At 37.1% G+C, this 18,481-nt stretch overlaps 1 protein-coding gene across 1 annotated transcript; it reads left to right on the top strand.

The window, feature by feature from the left end:
* The first annotated feature begins 347 nt into the window (after positions 1–347).
* psmd14 (proteasome 26S subunit, non-ATPase 14) lies at positions 348–6,865 on the top strand. Its single transcript, XM_088414030.1, has 11 exons — positions 348–473; positions 2,226–2,281; positions 2,415–2,486; positions 3,250–3,369; positions 3,788–3,858; positions 4,955–5,105; positions 5,178–5,285; positions 5,559–5,633; positions 5,959–6,084; positions 6,335–6,397; positions 6,698–6,865. The coding sequence occupies exons 2-11, from the start codon at positions 2,234–2,236 to the stop codon at positions 6,794–6,796; spliced, it is 933 nt and encodes a 310-aa protein (XP_088270156.1). The 5' UTR covers positions 348–473; positions 2,226–2,233; the 3' UTR covers positions 6,797–6,865.
* Positions 6,866–18,481: the final 11,616 nt, after the last annotated feature.

Below are 18,481 nucleotides of genomic sequence, written 5' to 3' on the forward strand. Positions count from 1 at the left end.
TTATTGCAATGGTTTAATTTATTCAACAAGTGTATGTTTCTGTATTTTCTGCAGTGTTCGAAATTTTTCTAGGCCAAAAATGGCAACCCATTTTTGGAACGAACTCCATTTATTCCGACAGTATATCAGTGGAGCTGCGGTTTACAAGCATTCAAATGGTATTCTATCATCATTTTTTTTACATTGCCAGCAGGAAAGAACGTCCCGCCAGCATTGTATGAACACGAAGAGGAGAAACAGTACTATTCAGTAGAGAAGTACATAAAATGGACGAACTCACTCAGCCTTTGCACAATATGGATTTAGTGACCTCGTGTGTCTATCTTTTGTAATTGCATCAGGAATATTTTGACGTCACTGTGCGACGGAAGTTGTTCTCCGTTAAACGGCATTTCTGGCTGATTCATTGTAGCTGGTTTGGCTGATTCACTTTCGGCTATTAAAACACCTTCCGAAAACCAGAAAACAAAAAGGTAAGAATGTATACCTAGACCAATTGTCTCCTCATTTGTTTTTTTATATATGCTACTTGGAATCCTTGTAAATAATTCGTTGCTCCCTTCCTTTGGAGAATGACATTAGGCTAGCGTCATGATCATGCTAATAGGACGCTAACCTCAGTTGGGAGTTTCATCCGATTCTTTGAATAGGAGAGCGATCTAATGAAATATATTATAATGTCTAACAAAACTATAGCGGGACCTAAAGATTTCCAGTAGAACGGTGTGGTTGTCCAGCGTTATATGCGTATAATCGAGTAATGCTAAGTAATGCTCGTGGTCCGTCAATCTCAGACTGAAAGTTTTCTTCAGTAAAAACAACGAAAGGATAGATGGATAATTTCTTTAATCCGTAAGGGAAACATTGATGCAGCAGTAGTTATACAAACACACTTCCAACAATTTTATCACCCAGAAGCAACCAAGTTACTACCAAATGAAAATACAGAGCAGCATTGAGACGTCGAATTAAAATACATGTAAATCTAACTTTAACAAGAAAAAACTATTTGACATCCAGGTGTTTGATTTTATACAACATAAATCTAATTTATGTTTTGATATTTAGTCAACAGTACTATTTAAAAATGTTATCTAAATTAGGGCTGTGAGCCTGTGACGAATAATTATTTTAATAATCGTTTTGATTATTCATTGATTAAACTAAACAAATGAATGACATGTTTGAATTTTTATCCGTTTATTCAAAAACATGACATTTAAAAAGTAGAGTCTACAAAATGGTCAAACAAATTAATTGTGTCCATTATGATACAAATTTTTAGATCCAAGATTCGATTCAGAATCGATTTTCGATGAAAAACGTTTCAATTCATTTAAAAATATTTCTGATTCAATCTATAGTGTTGATGGAAGATGAATGGATGATTTGTGAGGAACATGCCTTTTTTCTCAAAAACAGTATATGGACAACTGCTTCTCTATTAATTGTGTCCCTTTCATAGTATAACATAGGATGAAATAAAAATAAAGGGCATCTGTTAAACAAGATACAATGCAATTTTACAGGAAATTGATGTATGAAAATATGTCAAAGCTGTTGCACAAATAAACATTTCTCAGTGTGTTTGAGAAGTAAAATATGAAATTAAACTTTTTCAAGTGAGCATTTGAGCTGAGAGTATGGACAAAAATAAATAAGTACAACGTGTGGCACTGGTGTCTTTTCTTTCAATCTTTTGATAAAAGTTGTGGAAAAGCTGTCTCACTTGAATAACTATCCGGTTGGTATAACGTTCCATCGCTCCGCCTGCAAAATTGTCCATTACACAATAAGGCTGTAAATCTTTGTTTCATTGTGGATGGAGCGGTTGCATTTCATCCTCCTTTTGTTTTTGTGTGTGAAGCATGACCGAAATTTGACTGTTTGCTTTTAAGAGGCATGAATTTCTAGAATTTGGACAACCTAATGGAAACTTGATCTCTTAATGATTCATCAAAAATAATACTTTCATTTGATAGTTGATAAGTCAATAACAAATTAATCAATGCGCAAATTCGATAAGACGTACTATCAGAAAAAAATTCTGATTTGCAGATCTCACCATGATAAATGGCAGTCTGCAAGAAAATAGCAGATGTATTTATTTATTGCGGTCATGATCAATAATGCATTACATTTCATCACAGGTGAAAACTTTATTTCATTGTCATTCTTTCAAATATTGCGAAATGTAAACATAATGTTATTGTCATTGTCAACAGATCCTGACATGGACCGTCTCTTGAGGCTTGGTGGTGGAATGCCAGGCCTTGGCCAGGTAATATAGTCTAAATTGTCATAAAGACATTATTGTATATGTCTCAAAATGGTCTAAAAGACAAAAGATTGTTATTTAGATGACACTGTAGCTATAAATCACGATTGGTTTTACATCTACCTCGTTTGATCAGGGGCCCCCGACAGATGCACCGGCTGTAGACACAGCAGAGCAAGTCTATATTTCATCATTGGCACTGCTCAAGGTACTCCTGAATACAGCAGGACATTGACTTGCAAGTGTGGTTTGTTCTGTGACGATGCTCTTAACTTGGGTATATAAAGTAAATCCAATAAAGCCTGCCAGCATTTTTGAAAATGCACACACTATTTTTAATTTCACTTTTACAACATGCTTCATCGCTCGTCTGTGTTGTTATAGCTTTTACCCACTCCTTTTGCTTCTGTGTACATATCATCTAAGTCTATGTACTGCTTCACCGAGTCGGCTATACACATGGCATTTTTTGTTTTTTCTGATTTCAAATTTGATTTAAATGGACACCATGCACTTATTCTAATTAGCACTCATGTTCTTAGGACCAAAATAAAAATATAAAAAATACCTGCACGAAAAAATGCAGGCACATTAACTGATGTTGAGAGTGGTAGAATATGGAAGCTCAATTTTCTTTACAATTTTTCTAACAGCAAAAAAGGTGTGGAATTTAATTGCTGCAATAAACAATAATTGCGTTAACATGAAATATAGTCTTTCATTTTATTCATAGTTTACCTGCCTTAATTTTTGTGTATGTCTAACCAATAAAACCAAAACATAATACGTGGTTTTGGTTGTTGAAGTGAGAGAACCCGGAAAAAGTAATGTATATTTGGTCGCAATTACAATTTTAAGTTAAAAAAAGCCATATTTTGTAAATTGTTAAACCATACCATATATCTAATACATTTAAACATTGCAGTCTACTTTTTGTGTGACCTTGGTTGTTTTTTCCTCCCTCTTGATAGATGTTAAAGCATGGGCGTGCAGGTGTACCAATGGAAGTCATGGGATTGATGTTGGGAGAGTTTGTAGACGACTACACAGTACGAGTGATTGATGTGTTTGCCATGCCCCAGTCTGGAACGGTATGCTTAAAAAGAAAAAAAACAAACATATTGCATTCAGATTCTAGGTAGCAAATGAACACATACAACCCAATATTTAGCATTTCTAAGTGTGGGGGTACACAATCACTAATTCATGTCTTGTTGTAGTACTAAGGCTGACCTGTAAGAGGCATCCTGGTGCCACATGGCATCCAACTGTTGGAAAGCACAAAAAGAGGAGGACATGGAGTCATAGTACATTTATTCGATATCCTGATGTTCAGCTTTTGGTACACTTTGTCCTCTTTCCTAAGAATTTTCAGTGCACTTGTAGGATTTTGAATAAATGTTCTTCAGTCATAATTGATCACACTAGTCGATATTGAATACATGTGTAACTGTTGAAGCTCTATTGTATCAAAATGGTTAATGTGTTGACCCACGATTTGCCTCGCAGGGTGTAAGTGTTGAGGCAGTGGACCCTGTGTTCCAAGCCAAGATGTTGGACATGTTGAAGCAGACGGGCAGGTGAACTATTCGACACTGACAATGCTTAAGGATGACCCATTCTGCAGCATTTGCATGCGCAGTGCTTTATAAATGTATAGACCCACTTGAAGTTTTGCCACATTGCTGCCTTCAAACTTAAAACCTATAAAATAGGAATTTTATGTGAATCGACCACCAGCAAGCCAGCGACCCGAGTGAGCATAAGCGGCTATGGGATCGTTCGATAGGAGGATAGCTCGATCACTAACTCCTGGATTCCACATACTGTGTTGTGTCTCTGTTGTGTCGTGGTGCAGTGCACAGTGTCCATGTTAAAGAATGAGAGCAGTTCCACATGCTGCGCCGTTGAGCTGCGGTCCGCTAACCTATCGCATAACTTGAAAAATCTGGTCAATTCCACAGCTCAGAAAGCAAACATGATCCAAATCCGGATTTACAAAGAAAAAACACTCCACAGGGATGCTTGTCTTGTCCTTTGCTAACTGACTGGGACGAACCCAAAACGGCTTCTCCTTCTCTGTGCCATTGCTATCAAGAGAAGAACAGCGAACCTTTTTTTTTTCCTGTTAATTGGAACGGTAACTATGTACAAATGTTCGAGTCATCAAACTATCAATTCACAAGTTAAAACCAATACTGTGTGGACTCACCTGGAACTAGAAAACTATTATTATTATTTTTTTTAATGTCGCGAGTTGGTAGTCCCTCCGTAAGCGCTGTATGACCATCCAGGGTCTTAATGACGCTGTTCGGTGGGGCCGCACACAGTTGGCGGGGGTGTGCACTGTGTGGCATAATTACCGTGGCGCTTCACAACGCAGTATGTGGAATCCAGGGGTGAGTAGGACACAATTGTGAAGTGGAAAAAAATTCAAACAATATCGTAAACTTTTTTTTATACATATAAATAAAACACAAGATTGAGAAGAGTTGAGTAATATTTGTTTACTAAGATTGTGTGAAATGAAAACAACAATTTTATATTTGTATGGTCTCTGTATATTACAGATTTTTATGTATCATTTTTCATGTATACTGTGAGTCTGGAATATATTCTTTTTTTTGTGTGTGTGTATTTACTTAACTGCACACATTGCTGTTGACTGGTCATCAGGCCCGAAATGGTAGTTGGTTGGTATCACAGCCATCCTGGGTTTGGTTGCTGGTTGTCCGGGGTGGACATCAACACGCAGCAGAGTTTCGAGGCGCTGTCGGAGAGAGCGGTCGCCGTGGTGGTAGATCCCATTCAGAGCGTCAAAGGAAAGGTAGGCGTGCATTTTTGGAGATTTGGTTGAAGATGTATTTAGCCGATTCCTCTCACAACTTGTCCTCGACAGGTTGTCATCGATGCCTTCAGGCTGATCAATGCCAATATGATGGTGTTGGGTCATGAGCCAAGACAAACTACATCAAATCTGGGTCATCTGAACAAACCTTCAATCCAAGTAATGTGACACTTTCAATCAGATCAGCTTTATACAGTATTAGTGTTTGAGTAAAAGCAGATTGTATATTGAGTGGGTGGGAGAGTTTTTCTCAGAATTGGTAGAAGTGAATGACCAGAACATGCGCAACGGTCAACACTGTTAGCCGGATCACCAATCCTCATTTTTGTTGATTCAGTTCAAATGCGGTTCTCAGTTCATTCGAGAATATGGATGTTTGTTATTTCTGTTTGTACAATGTTGGTATTAACCTCAGGTTTTCTCACATCTTAGGCTCTGATTCACGGACTGAACAGACACTACTACTCAATCACCATTAATTACAGAAAAAATGAGTTGGAACAGAAGGTATGGCTCCCCCCTGAGCATGAATCTCTTATTTAGAACAAACCCCTCTTCATTGCTGAGATATAATCCAGAATGATGTTGTAAAATTCAGCAATTATGAAGACATAATTTTCATACATTTAAGCTATTTATTTGTCAGTACCTGTTTTTAAATTTCAAAATTCAGAGTATGATATTAAACTGTAACTAACTAAGAAATGTATACAAAAACCCCTGCCATATTGTATGGGCATAAACAATGTACAGTACCACAATAAAGTGGGGATTTATTCTTAGTATTAGTCTTCTGCATGGAACATGAAAAACATGGCTGACTCTCCTGTAGATGCTGCTCAACTTACATAAGAAGAGTTGGATGGAAGGTCTGACTCTGCAGGATTATAGCGAGCATTGCAAACTCAATGAGACCATTGTCAAGGAAATGCTGGAGCTTGCCAAGAACTACAACAAGGTATCAATCTTTGTTCCACTTGACACTTGAAACCTTGTTAGTTGTCAGTGTCATGTGCTGTGAATTTATAGTAGAAATCAACTATTAATATTTACTCAATAGCCCTTAAAACTGTAATAATTATCTTAAAATTGAAAGGGTAGTGTTTATTCATGAAGTTTAAAAGCGTATGTACAAAAGTACAAATTTTGAAGTACAACCAGACATTACTAAACAACTTGTTTGTGTCACTGTTGCGTTTCCAACTCAGGCTGTCGAAGAAGAGGACAAAATGACACCAGAACAGCTGGCAATCAAGAATGTTGGAAAACAGGTACGACTTTCATTTGTTGATGGCCACTTCTGTGTCATGTCATCTACTGTAATTATTGTGCCGGTCTGATGCAAAGGGAATTTTAAGATGCATGCAATTATTTTGAATGGTAAAGCTTCCTAAATTTCTCAAGCAAACACACCTACACAACAAGGTTCATGATATATCACCTGAAAGCCAATCGATTATGAATAGAACATCATAAGGAGTGTTGTTTATAATTTGTAACGTGACACAAAATGGGACAAACTGCCTCTGAAATCAAGTTAATGTTTCCCTCTCTCTTTTCCTCTTCTACAGGATCCCAAGAGGCACTTGGAGGAGCATGTAGACGTGTTGATGACGTCTAACATCGTTCAGTGCCTCGCTGCCATGTTGGATACAGTGGTTTTCCAGTGATGACTCCTGTTTATATCTGTTAATATTACATCCATTTTTCTTTTATATAAAATAAATGTATGTACAAAATGACTGCCTTTATTCTTTTCGGAAGTTCTTTCGATTCCTTAGCTTCGAAGATTTTTTGAACGTGACTAACAGGTTTGGTTTTGTTTGAAAACATTCCAAAACCAAATCTTAATAAAATAAATAAATAGCTTAATAATAAACTATTACCACTATCACCCAAAAGCATAAATGCCATGCATTAATAGCTCCCTGCACCCAAATGATGTCCAGTAGTAGTTCTGCCTCTCTTGTAACATGTAATTACAAGTAGTGTGCAGAAACGTCACACAGTAGTGGAAAAAATGTTAGTTGTTAGACACTAGCGAGGACTGGACCCCAAGAATGATGAAGTCCAAAAAGTGTGGGTGTTCTTTGGCACAAAAGCAACCAAAAAAAAAAACTTGGGACACGGCTTCTGAGCCAAGCCTCACTTATCTTCCATTATCAATCACCCACTCAAACCCCTCCAACATACAAAGTACCGATTCCAGCAAGTAGAACCTAACACCATAAATTCTCATAAGGTGATCGCAGTTTTCCAATAAACTCCTTGAGGGTTTACCAGATGTCAGTCAGAAACAAGAACAAATTGCATGTGGTGTTTCTCCCTTTCCAGTATGTCCTCATAAAAAAATGTGGCCCTCTGTTATTAATGAAACCGTTTTACGGTTAGCCTACATGCTTTTTGTTCCAGAACAAACGCTTCTCAAAAGAGCCTTTTAAGTCTTAGTGCTTACTGTGTTTTATTTGGATACTAAAGAAATCCCAAATGAGGTCAAAGAACCTCAAAACAAAATAATACACAGTAGCAAAGCCCTTTCTACTGAATTCTATTATTTGTTTGATAACATTGGCATTAATTTACGACGGATAGTCTAATCTCTTCCAAGCATCTTGCTGATTATAGTAGTATAGTGCTTCTCAATTATATTTTGCAAAGTCCCCCCCCCCCCCCGAAGACACACACACACACACACAATTTCTATAGTGACGAGATAATTTACAATGAAAATTGTATACCTAAATTGTATACTTAAAAATCCATTTAAATCAACAAAATGACAGGGTTATACAGGTTACAGCTTATTCTGAATCTGAAAAGAAATGTCTTAAAGTGCCTTTAACCAAAAAATGTCATTCAAACTACTAACATTTTTGAACAACTGAACTGTTTTGATGCTGAAAAAAAACAACAATAAATGAAATTTAATGCGGAACATGAACACCAATATCTGAAAAATTTTAACCTGAAGAAACGTGTATAAAACATTGTGCTGATATTGTTCTCCATCACATTTATTATTAATTTGTTTTAGAAAATCCAGGTTGCAGGTTGTACATGCACCCTACCAACACATTTTTATTTTATTTCTTACTGGCTGGTAAGAAACAGCATTTTGTCATGTCTGCACTGCAATGGTGAGGGACGAAAAGAAAGTTTTAATGTGTTAAAAAAAAATGATCTTTGCGAGTTGACATTTCCATTTTTTAACATCTATTGTGTAGACAAACAGTGCTTAATCATCTTGTGGTATTTTCATTCTGAACTGCTGAAATCATAAAGCCATTTAGATACAATCTGTCCAAGCGCATGTAGATGTCTTCCAGAGATTAGTGACTCTAGTGAAACCTGAAGTCAGTGACTTTTATTCATAACACCACGGGAACACAGTGGTATCTTTTTTTGGGTTCAAGATAAGATCTTTCTTTTTAGAAACCATCGTTGAAGGACACAAGTTAGAACAAACTTCCTTCTCATATTTCCTTATCGTGGCAAAATAAGCAGAAAGCATGAAATACCTAAGTGTTTTTATAACCTTTGTTTTTTTTGCCGTCATTGTCGTTGGTACCTGAACAAGATTGCACAGGACAGGCAGTGATTGGAGCTCATTTTTTGAAAGTAGTTTATTTCCAATTAGGGTAACAAAAACAATGGCGTTTTGTAGGAATACATGAGAATATACCAGGAGTTGAATATACCAAAATTGAATTTTGGTCTTTAATAACAGACCTCAAATATAGTTGAGGAAAATAGATATTTTTTTTATCATCCTTATGAAAACAACCAAATTTCAAGTAGTAGTACCTGAACCGATGAATGCTCCAACAATTTACCAAAATCTTTTAAAAATATTTTCAACACACTGCAACCCTTCCAAAATCTTATGTTGAGTATTGAAAATGATGAAATTAAATATTACATTTCAATTTAGTTTTCTATCAAACTAATCATAGAGCAGATTTATTGAAAAGTTGCTATAATAATTGCAAACCAAGGAGCAGCTTCTTTATTTTTCCAACATTTTGTCTCTGGTGGACTAGAGCCAGAAATTGACTGTAGCGAAATCTGTGTGGTCTCACAAAGGATACAAGAGTGTTATCAATCAAAAGCTATCATTATGCAGATAGTTGATGAGTCTAACAATGGGTTATTATTTCTACGTCCAATATGAGGTAATGCGGCAGAATACCTTGAAATACACAAAGTGACTGATGATCGATTGCCTCATGAACCGCTGTTAAACAAACACAGATGGCGACTTCAGCCTGGAATCTGCTAAACAGTTCAAAATTACCGATTGGATGGAATCCATCTTGTGATATCACATGTTCTTGATGTACTCTAGCTCCAGGGATCCATTCTGGGATTTTTTAATTTTAATATGGTATTGTCATTGGTCGGTGTATTAAAGCTGGTTGAAGCAGTTTGTCTCAAACCCTGTGGTATGGTCAGATCCGGTAAAAATCCTCCTTTGTGTCACTGCTGCTGTAGTACTTCACTTGCTTGACTTCTGAGCAGGCAACATGGGTTTTGTTCCCACATGACAGGCTGAATCTGTGGTCTGTGACAGGTTTTGCTTTGATCAGCCAATTATGCTTTAAAAATACTAATATCATCAAGGGACAGCTTTCTGACTCTGATGGTTAAAGAAAAAAGTCCCATTATTACAGTGGTTGAGTTTATTTAATTCCACGCCCATACTACAATAATTTCGAATAGCACCCTAGAATATTGTGTCACATAAAACATGACAAACACCCGAGAGCAGTATAGTACAGCACAGACATAGAAATGTCACAACATTGCAATAATATAGTCGTTTTTTGCAGAGGACAAATAATACATGTCACTGTGCATTATATTATATTCACTCTTAGATCAAATAGCCATTGTTTTTGCTATTAACTTAATGCATTAACATTAATGCTGAGCAAAAAGTCGACCGAGTAGGGCAAGTCAACTTTAAAAATAGGTTGAGTTTGAGGTTCAACTTCTAAGTCCGCATAAAGATCGAATAAACTAATGTTCTGTTATTGCAAAGTGGAAAAACCACACCACAGAAGTACTTTGGAAAAAATAAAATAAAATAAAAAACACAAAAAGAAAGACTGTCTTGATCTACGGTTCCATTGCTTGTCTTAATGCACGACCTAGTGGCCGATACTGACTGATGCTATTTGTTTGCTTTAAAAAAAAATAAATCCTGATTTAGTGGGCTTTCATTAAAGACAATTAACACATGACAAGGCGCTTCCCATAACAAATAAAATAACTTTCCAAAAATCACTCGGGATGCATTCTCTGAGAATATGACCTGTCACTACCAACAGCCTACAGTGGCTTGGCTTCAGGTCTTCAAATATTAACCAGCAGGGGACAGTTAAGTATGAAGGAAAAAGAAGAACAGGAAGTTATTGACCTCAAAGTGTCTAACAGGCATTTCCAGCTCCAGACACTCATGGGCCAGATCTCACAAAAAGAAGGAACAACGCGTGCACACCGACAGCAACTAGTCCCAGCTGAAGCTGAAGCTGAACTGTCCTTCCCCACCACAAAATGCACAGCGGCCAGAGGCAGTGCCAAAAAACAAAGTCAAACAAGGCAAAAATCTGTACCTGTTAAAAGATCAACTAAATAAGTTCCAAAACACCCAAATTCTTTCATGGACCCTCTGCAGTCAAGCACTTTCTTTGCTTCAACTGTTGACCTTTCCTTGAAGTCAATTTAGCGTGGTGAGGCGGAGATAACGTGGATCATTTGGATATTGTTAGTGAAAGGCAATTTGGCTGGCCAGCTGTGTTTTATCACTCCCTTTCCTTGTGCCCGAAACCTCCCAACTTTCCCTGTTTCTGCTCTTTTGCCTGAGGTGGGAAGTAAACACTGTGGAACTTAAGAGCAGTTGGTACCTGCAGCATCTGACGAGTACTAATAGATACAACATGTGAGAAAGGCCTTGAAGCCTTGAAGTGTGGTAGGCCAGCTTTAAAAGAGACCCGTCAGGTAGTTCGAGCAGGTACTTTTCCTCCTTCCTTAGCGCCTCCATTTGCCAGAGGTGGGCAGTCTGCCATCGCTGATGGACAGTCTGTCGGTGCATCACTGGATAACATATAATGAATCTTCCTTAGCTTTTTGTTTGTTTTTTGTTGTTGTTTTGTTATTGGTTTAGAATTTGGGGGGTTTGAAAAGAAAAGTTTTAAATTTGTAGGCCACTCAAACTGCGACCCATAGGCCGCTTGCTGCCAATCCCTGATCTATGTTAAAAAAAAACAAAAAAACAGCATTGTTAGTTTGAAACGGCAGTGTGACCAAGGAACTCTTGGTGCTCATTCTCAATCTGCTGATTCCCAGAAAAGGAAACAATGCCCCATTGTTTCCAATGTTTTCAATCAATTGTGGAAATGTGCAACAACAAAATGAAGCAATGTAGCCATACGTGGGGAACCTGCGCCAGCAGTTTTTACAATTATGTTAAGTAATGTTGCAATGCGGCCATATGCTCTTCATCCACCTGACAGCCAATGCAACACAAGAATTTATCATCCAAAGCACAGATAAACATATCAGCCCTCAGCTTCCCGCAAGCATCTCCTCACTGATGTTTGCACCAAGATAGATAACGCCATCATGGTCATTGATGGAAGTTATGTTGAGTAAAAAATGCATTATTATGGAAGGCTGGGGACTGCTCGCGGGTGGTTGAAGGCAGTAGTAGAAACAGCAAGGTGGAAAATAATAAACACAAAGTACATAGAGAACAAACTTTATAGTCTAATATAGTTACATAATATATTACATTATCATCATCTGTTATCATGTGTAATGCTTAAACATTAACAAAGCACAAAATGAATAAAAGTGTCATAACAGACTAAGAACAGATGCGGTGATTAGGTACAGTGTCCCTCAGTAACTTTAAATCTTGGTTTTAAGATGAATGAGGTGTTATTGTTTGTTGTAGAGTATTCCAGTGGATTTGTGGAGAACATGTAAAAGATGATTCACCAAAAAGTAAACAGACTTTGGGAAAAAAAAAGAGGTTGATAAAGCTGTGGTAATTAAAAGTGCAGTGGGTATGCATGGTGAACACATAGCAAATACAGTGGACCACCACCATACAAAATTAATCCGTTCCAGAGTTGAGATCGTAAGGCGAAATCGTCATATGGCAGGCAATAGAAAACCATGCTAATTAGCTAATGCGTGCAAAATCCCAGGTAAAAACATCAAAATTTCATATACACATTAAAAATTAGTAACAGCAATGTATAGTAAGTACTACTTATATATGATATACATGCATACTCTATAACTAAATAACATCATACATAAAAAATACAAAGAGGAAAAATGAAATTTTATTTACCTTTGGAGTGACGGGACTAGTTACGGCCATGTTACCTAGCAAGGCTAACAATGCGCGTGCCTTCTTTGTATTTCTTGATTCTCTCAAGCTTAATTTCCATAATAATCATCTTCTTCTTATACTGTATCATAAAAAAAAAAAAATATATATATATATATATATATATATATATATATATATATATATATATATATATATATATATATATATATATATATATATATATAGTCATATACCATTTAATATGCAGCTATGTTTGTTCATAAACAAGTAAAACAAGTAAAAACTGGAATGGCTCAAAGTTCAAATTGCAAAACAATTAATCTGCTGACTCAATATCCTTCAAGAGCTTTTTGCACGTTGTCTTACTCAGTGTCTGTTTCCACTATTGCAGCTTTCACAGTTGACGACCAATAATGACAGTAACACGTGTGGTATTGTGATGTTTCCCGTTGCCCAGGACCACATTTCCACTCCTCTTGCTAATTTTATTCCCTTGGTTTCGGAAACATGATGTCACCGGCCGTCCAAAATGTTTTCACCTTAGCAGAAGGACTCATGGATTTAGTTAAGGAGATGTGAGCCTGTATCAGAGTTATCAAAAGGAGACAGGAGACAGAACACAACCAGAGTCCGAACGTTTGGCTTTCTGCGGTCGGATCAGCGCATTCCTTCTCTGCCTTTTATTTGTATCTCAAGCAGAGTGTGTAGTTTCACCAAAGCAAGTAAAAATTCATTCTTCTTCCTAAAACAGGTTTCCACAACATGCCCAACCAGTAGAAAAAACTTCACCCTTTCTACAGAATTAGGTAAAACTGGTTCTACACAGCTTTCTTTCATAACATCATCATTTCCTAAATTAATTATGTTAACACACCTTGATCAAATACATGGTTTATATAGTATGTGTTTAATATAAGATAACTTCTACATTTTTTCCCATCAGTCTGTAATGCACAGCAAAATTCACTTTCAATTTCATTTTATCAAATAAAGTTCTTATATAAGGTCTGTATAGTTGAGCTGCATTATTTTGGACCCATCTTCTGTTACTCGCTGGTTAAAAAAAAAAAAAAGAAAAAGAAAATCACCTTTTTTGGCTAGTTAATGTAATTCTTTAGTACTATCTTGTAATGTCTTGGTGACAAAGAACTATGTGGAAGTCAGTTGAGGAACATCATGTAGTGCTTTACATGTCACAAGTACTCATACTCTGTTTCTGTTCAGATACCTGTAAAAAAAAAAAAATAACCTGGACTGTCAGTTGCATCAACACATGTATAATTCCAATAATTAGATACAACGAAGAGAAAAATAACCTACATCGTGCTCACACTGAGAGGAATAAAAATGTCATAAACATGATTTGTAATGGGCCACGACTAGGCATCATTTAAAATCTGTACTTAGAACACATTCTTAAAAAGTTGCTTCAGTGTTTAGTTCAAGTACAGGTCAATCTGATATATGTATGCATTTTAGGATAACCATTTGTTCAACATACAGCTTTGTGGTTAATCAGTGATATGTCACTTTTCTTTTTTTCTTTTTTGAACTGTATGCACACATCACACAAACTGTTGGCTCACACTTGTCAGCTAGCCAGATGAAGACCTAACAACATATTGCTTAAACCTCTAGAATGTGCAAATGTGAAAGTGCTCCAGACTATCATGCTCAGTGGTTGGAAGTGAGTCTGTTTGAGTAGATTTTTTACATACTGCCAGTTTTTCTTTTTCCCTGACAGCATATTATATTTCCCCCCGATATCTGAACACACGGTTACGAACAATCGGGTTTGAATGCATTCTCCAGGTGTGCTGTTACACCACTGATTTGTGATTGACTTTGCCAAACTTATAAATGTACTTTGCACGTTTGGGCTTCAGTGAGTCTATTTCTGCTTCCACAATGTGCATCGCTCCTACGCTGAATTTCAAAAGAATGAGATGAGCCGGTGCTGCTTCCATTTGCTGGTAAGCAAGTTGGGTGCGTTCACTCAATGGCGTAAACGCCTTGACTGTAACTGACTGTAAAAAACATTTATACTATGCACTTAACAGGCTAAATCAAATTCTAGATAAAACAGTCATATTGACTTGACAATAGTTGCCTAATCCTGTAGCCAACCTCTCATTTGATTTTACGAAACCACTTTGCCCATGTGCACCAAAAAAAAGAAGCCCCTCTCTCAGTTGCCGAGCAGGTGAGAGGATTTGCTTGACAACTAGTAGTACAGTAACTTGTACTAACACTCCATTGTGAGAGTCATGCTAGCAATGTAGCTGCCGTGGCTAACCAGATTTTTTTTACAACATTAATGCTAGCTTAGTTTTGCTACCATTGCTGTTTAACTCCACCTGAATCTGTGTTCTCGAGGCATTATGATCTACCATGTTTGACAACCATGTGCACTTTAATGAGGAATAGATATTTAGTTTCAAGGGGATAACCAATTAGTCAAGTATAGTGACTTTCAAATCATGCTAGCAGTTTTAAACTGCAAAATCCTACGTTAAAAGGTTTTTAGAATCTTCATGCAAGTATCTACATCTGCTTCAGTACTGAGTCTGACTACTTTTGCCACTTCTGTTCATTCAAGTGTATGTATGATGATGTCATGCGTGTTTCTTGGGACAATTAACAATGTAACACTGTCAAAGCTGGAAGGTAAGCCTCTGCTGATAGATTGCAGTTTTGCTGACCCTGGATGTGAGTCAGGGGTCATATGTACTTTAGTTCCGTAAGTATGTCTGCGTTAGCCTGAACAGCTCCTTTGTGAATTTTCAAGTAATGTTGTCAACTGGATTCTTTAAATTTCTCGTAAGCGCAGCACCGTTCAGACATTTACGGGAACGACTGAGTAATGATGTACAAGGTCGCACACACCCAAACTAGTGCTGCTTTGGTGCCAGATCGTTTCTTGATCCTTTCCAAGACTACGCACTTCAACCGACTTGTAACTCCACTCTCCATTTTGCACATTCCTAATGTTTTCTCCATGCTCAATAGCATTCTGCTGGGAAATACTGTAATGCAATCATGTCAGCCGTCCGTACACCATGACTCATTCGATCACCGTTTGAATATGCGTTTTTAAAAACTGCATTGCCACACACGTGAGTCACGACAAACCAGAATGCTATCGTTAAAGCTGAGATCTAATGAGCCCAGCGGTAACCATGCATCTGCGTAAACAAACATGCTCTATAAACTGCCAACAGTCACATTTTTGTAGATTCAAACGTGCTCTAACGTTTTCACATTAAGCCTGGATTTACAGGCCATAATTTGGACACCACTGGTTGAAACTGTTTGTAGTCGTATTTAGATCCTTGGGGATAAGAACATTCTGGCATTTCCCTTTGAGAACAAGTGGTCCGCTTTTGGTCAATAAGGAAGCCAAAATTAGACAAGAAACTGAGTCCAAAAAAGGTAGTGCAGAGGAACACAAGGGATGGGGAAAGGGTGATAATAATCTCACCCATGTGAAGTTGTTATTTGATGAGCCTGCTGGGATGTAACACCACCACTTTGGGCCAAAACATGATTTGTTGCCATGCTTGACAGACCGCACTTCTGTGCACAGCCAATGGATTAAAAGCATCATATGCTCACTGACAGATTTGATTTAGTCTCCAGTCCATTTAGCATAACAATCACAGAGTGTTGTCAAGATGATTCACAAGTTATTTCACAACACATTCATAAAAATGTCACATATAACATTAAGCCATGAAAGCCTTAATTTGTGCAAAAACTTCAAAGGTTTGTCTAACTTGTAATGATTTAAAACAGTTTTCTCTTGAGTGAACGTTTTCTCTTACATGAACTTCCAATCACTGATGCTTATAATCACTTATAATCTGAATTTAGCATTTGACAATGTAGATATTACGCTTTGTGCTTCGGTTAACTCTTATATACACCATAAAAATCCTTTGCGAAATCTAAAAGCTTTACAATTGCCCCTCACGCTCTGCATTCCCCTAAAAAGGTTACAATTTGTCACTAAGAATCATATGAATAATTGATTGTCAACAAAAACTGAAAATGTGGGGTATAACATTTGTCAACATTGCAATGCATTAGCTAGGAAACTAAAAATGCATTACTAGCTTTACAAGCCAAGTTTAATTTCATTTTCTCTCAATTTTTGAATATCCAACTGTTCAGTACTTTTTACACAACTTGGAGCTGAACGGCAACACCCACAATAGGTGTTTGATCCATTAACACTTCTATCTCTTTCTGTGACTCTTCACAGTCTCAGAAAAACAGCGAAACTCTTTTTCTGTTGCAAGTGCATTGGTTTTTACCCTCTGAGAACATTCTGCATACAGCCACCGTGCTTCCAGTATCAATGTGACACATGGCTGCAATATTTGTGGAATTTTCTAAAAAACACATGAAAGCACTTCTAAAATCTTCTATAACAAATAAAATCACGTAAAACAATGACTTGAATACATGACCTCTTATCAATAGTGTTCAATTTGCGCTATTTACGATCTACACATTGTTTGACAAAAATAACCCAATTACAGGTCATAAAAGGAATTTGACCCAGCTCTCTGGTTTGTTGTGGACGAAACAGGACAATTTTTCAGGTTTTTTTGAAAACTTGTCAGCAAATCCGGTTCCCCGAGTTAGTGTTGTAGTTCTCGATCAATCTTCTTCTGGAACACCAGTGTCCTTTTAAAGGGTCTCGTTCTCGTCTCAGAAGTGAAGGCATTTTGACTTGGTCTTTTCTTGGCCTCGGACGAGACAGGCTCAAAACTTTTGCCGAAGACTGGTCAAGATCACTACTACTTTTATTATTGCTGTGATCAGTGAGAAATTGCATATTTTTCACATGTAAAACAACAAATGTTCTTACAATAGGGCTTTATTTAATTTAATGATTTCAAACACAACATAGAATTCATTTTTGTTTCAAATATGAAAAGAAGACGCTGGTCATTTTGTTCCTTTTTGTGATTTCTCTTTTATATATGCAGTCTTAATCTAGTTGCTATCTCTACCTTCCAAAAAAGTGTCTTGTCACGATCTGTGTCCAAAGGTCTGTGTCTTTTTTTTTTCAACCTCCAAAAGTCTTTATCTTCTTGCAGTTTAATTCTCCAAAAGTCTTCGTCTTGTCTCAGTCTCGACTGCCAAAAGTCTTCGTCTCATTTTGCTCTCTATCTCAAAATGTCTTTGTCCTCTCTGACTGGTCTTCCAAAAGTCTTCATTTTGTCTAGGTCTCAACTACCATAATTCATTGTCCTCTCGGTCTCAAAGGTCAAAAGTGGTCTTGTCTCTGTTTTGAAAGGACTAAGGTCTTGGTCTTGTCTCCGCCAGGATACGCTTTATTCTCGCTAATGTCTTGGACTTAGTTGGTGTAGTCTTGACTACAACATACCTGTAGGCGATGAAACAAAATGATCAAGTTATTTTGAGAGATAATCAAGTCAATTTAGCGTGTTTTTCGACAAAATGTTCTGTATTTTTTCAAAAAGACATTTTTTTACTGACAAAAAAAAATCTTGGACCCACTTTCTGATTATCTAAATACATTGTGCCTTGCACTCAGGTTGAAGTGTCCATTCAATTGAGCCTAAGCGTTTTGACAGACTGTCATTTTTGCTACTTAGCATCACTGATTGTCATCAGCGTATTGCAACAAAGATAAGGAGAGTAGAAGTGTCACAGAAAGCAATATCAGTGGACATACTTAGAAATGTTTAATCGCTTGTGAATTTTGCAATTTGGCTCCCTGTTAGAGAATAGGAAGTTATGCAGAAGTCCAACAAGCCAGCGACCCAAGTGAGGATAAGCGGCTATAGCAAATGGATGTATGTGTGGAAGTTCTGCCAAAGTGCAAGAATATTGAATAATTAGACATGGTGGTCAAATGACGTTCATCTATAGGTTATCGAGCATTTTCAGTTCATCCTGAAATTTCAGCCAAAAAGCCATACCAACCCCTTTTTGGGAGTAGTGGGAGCAGTGT

Source organism: Hippichthys cyanospilos, chromosome 4 (assembly GCF_059441005.1).
Source record: "Hippichthys cyanospilos isolate Australia breed blue-spotted pipefish chromosome 4, RoL_Hcya_1.0, whole genome shotgun sequence".
In the NCBI taxonomy this organism is placed as follows: Eukaryota; Metazoa; Chordata; class Actinopteri; order Syngnathiformes; family Syngnathidae; genus Hippichthys; species Hippichthys cyanospilos.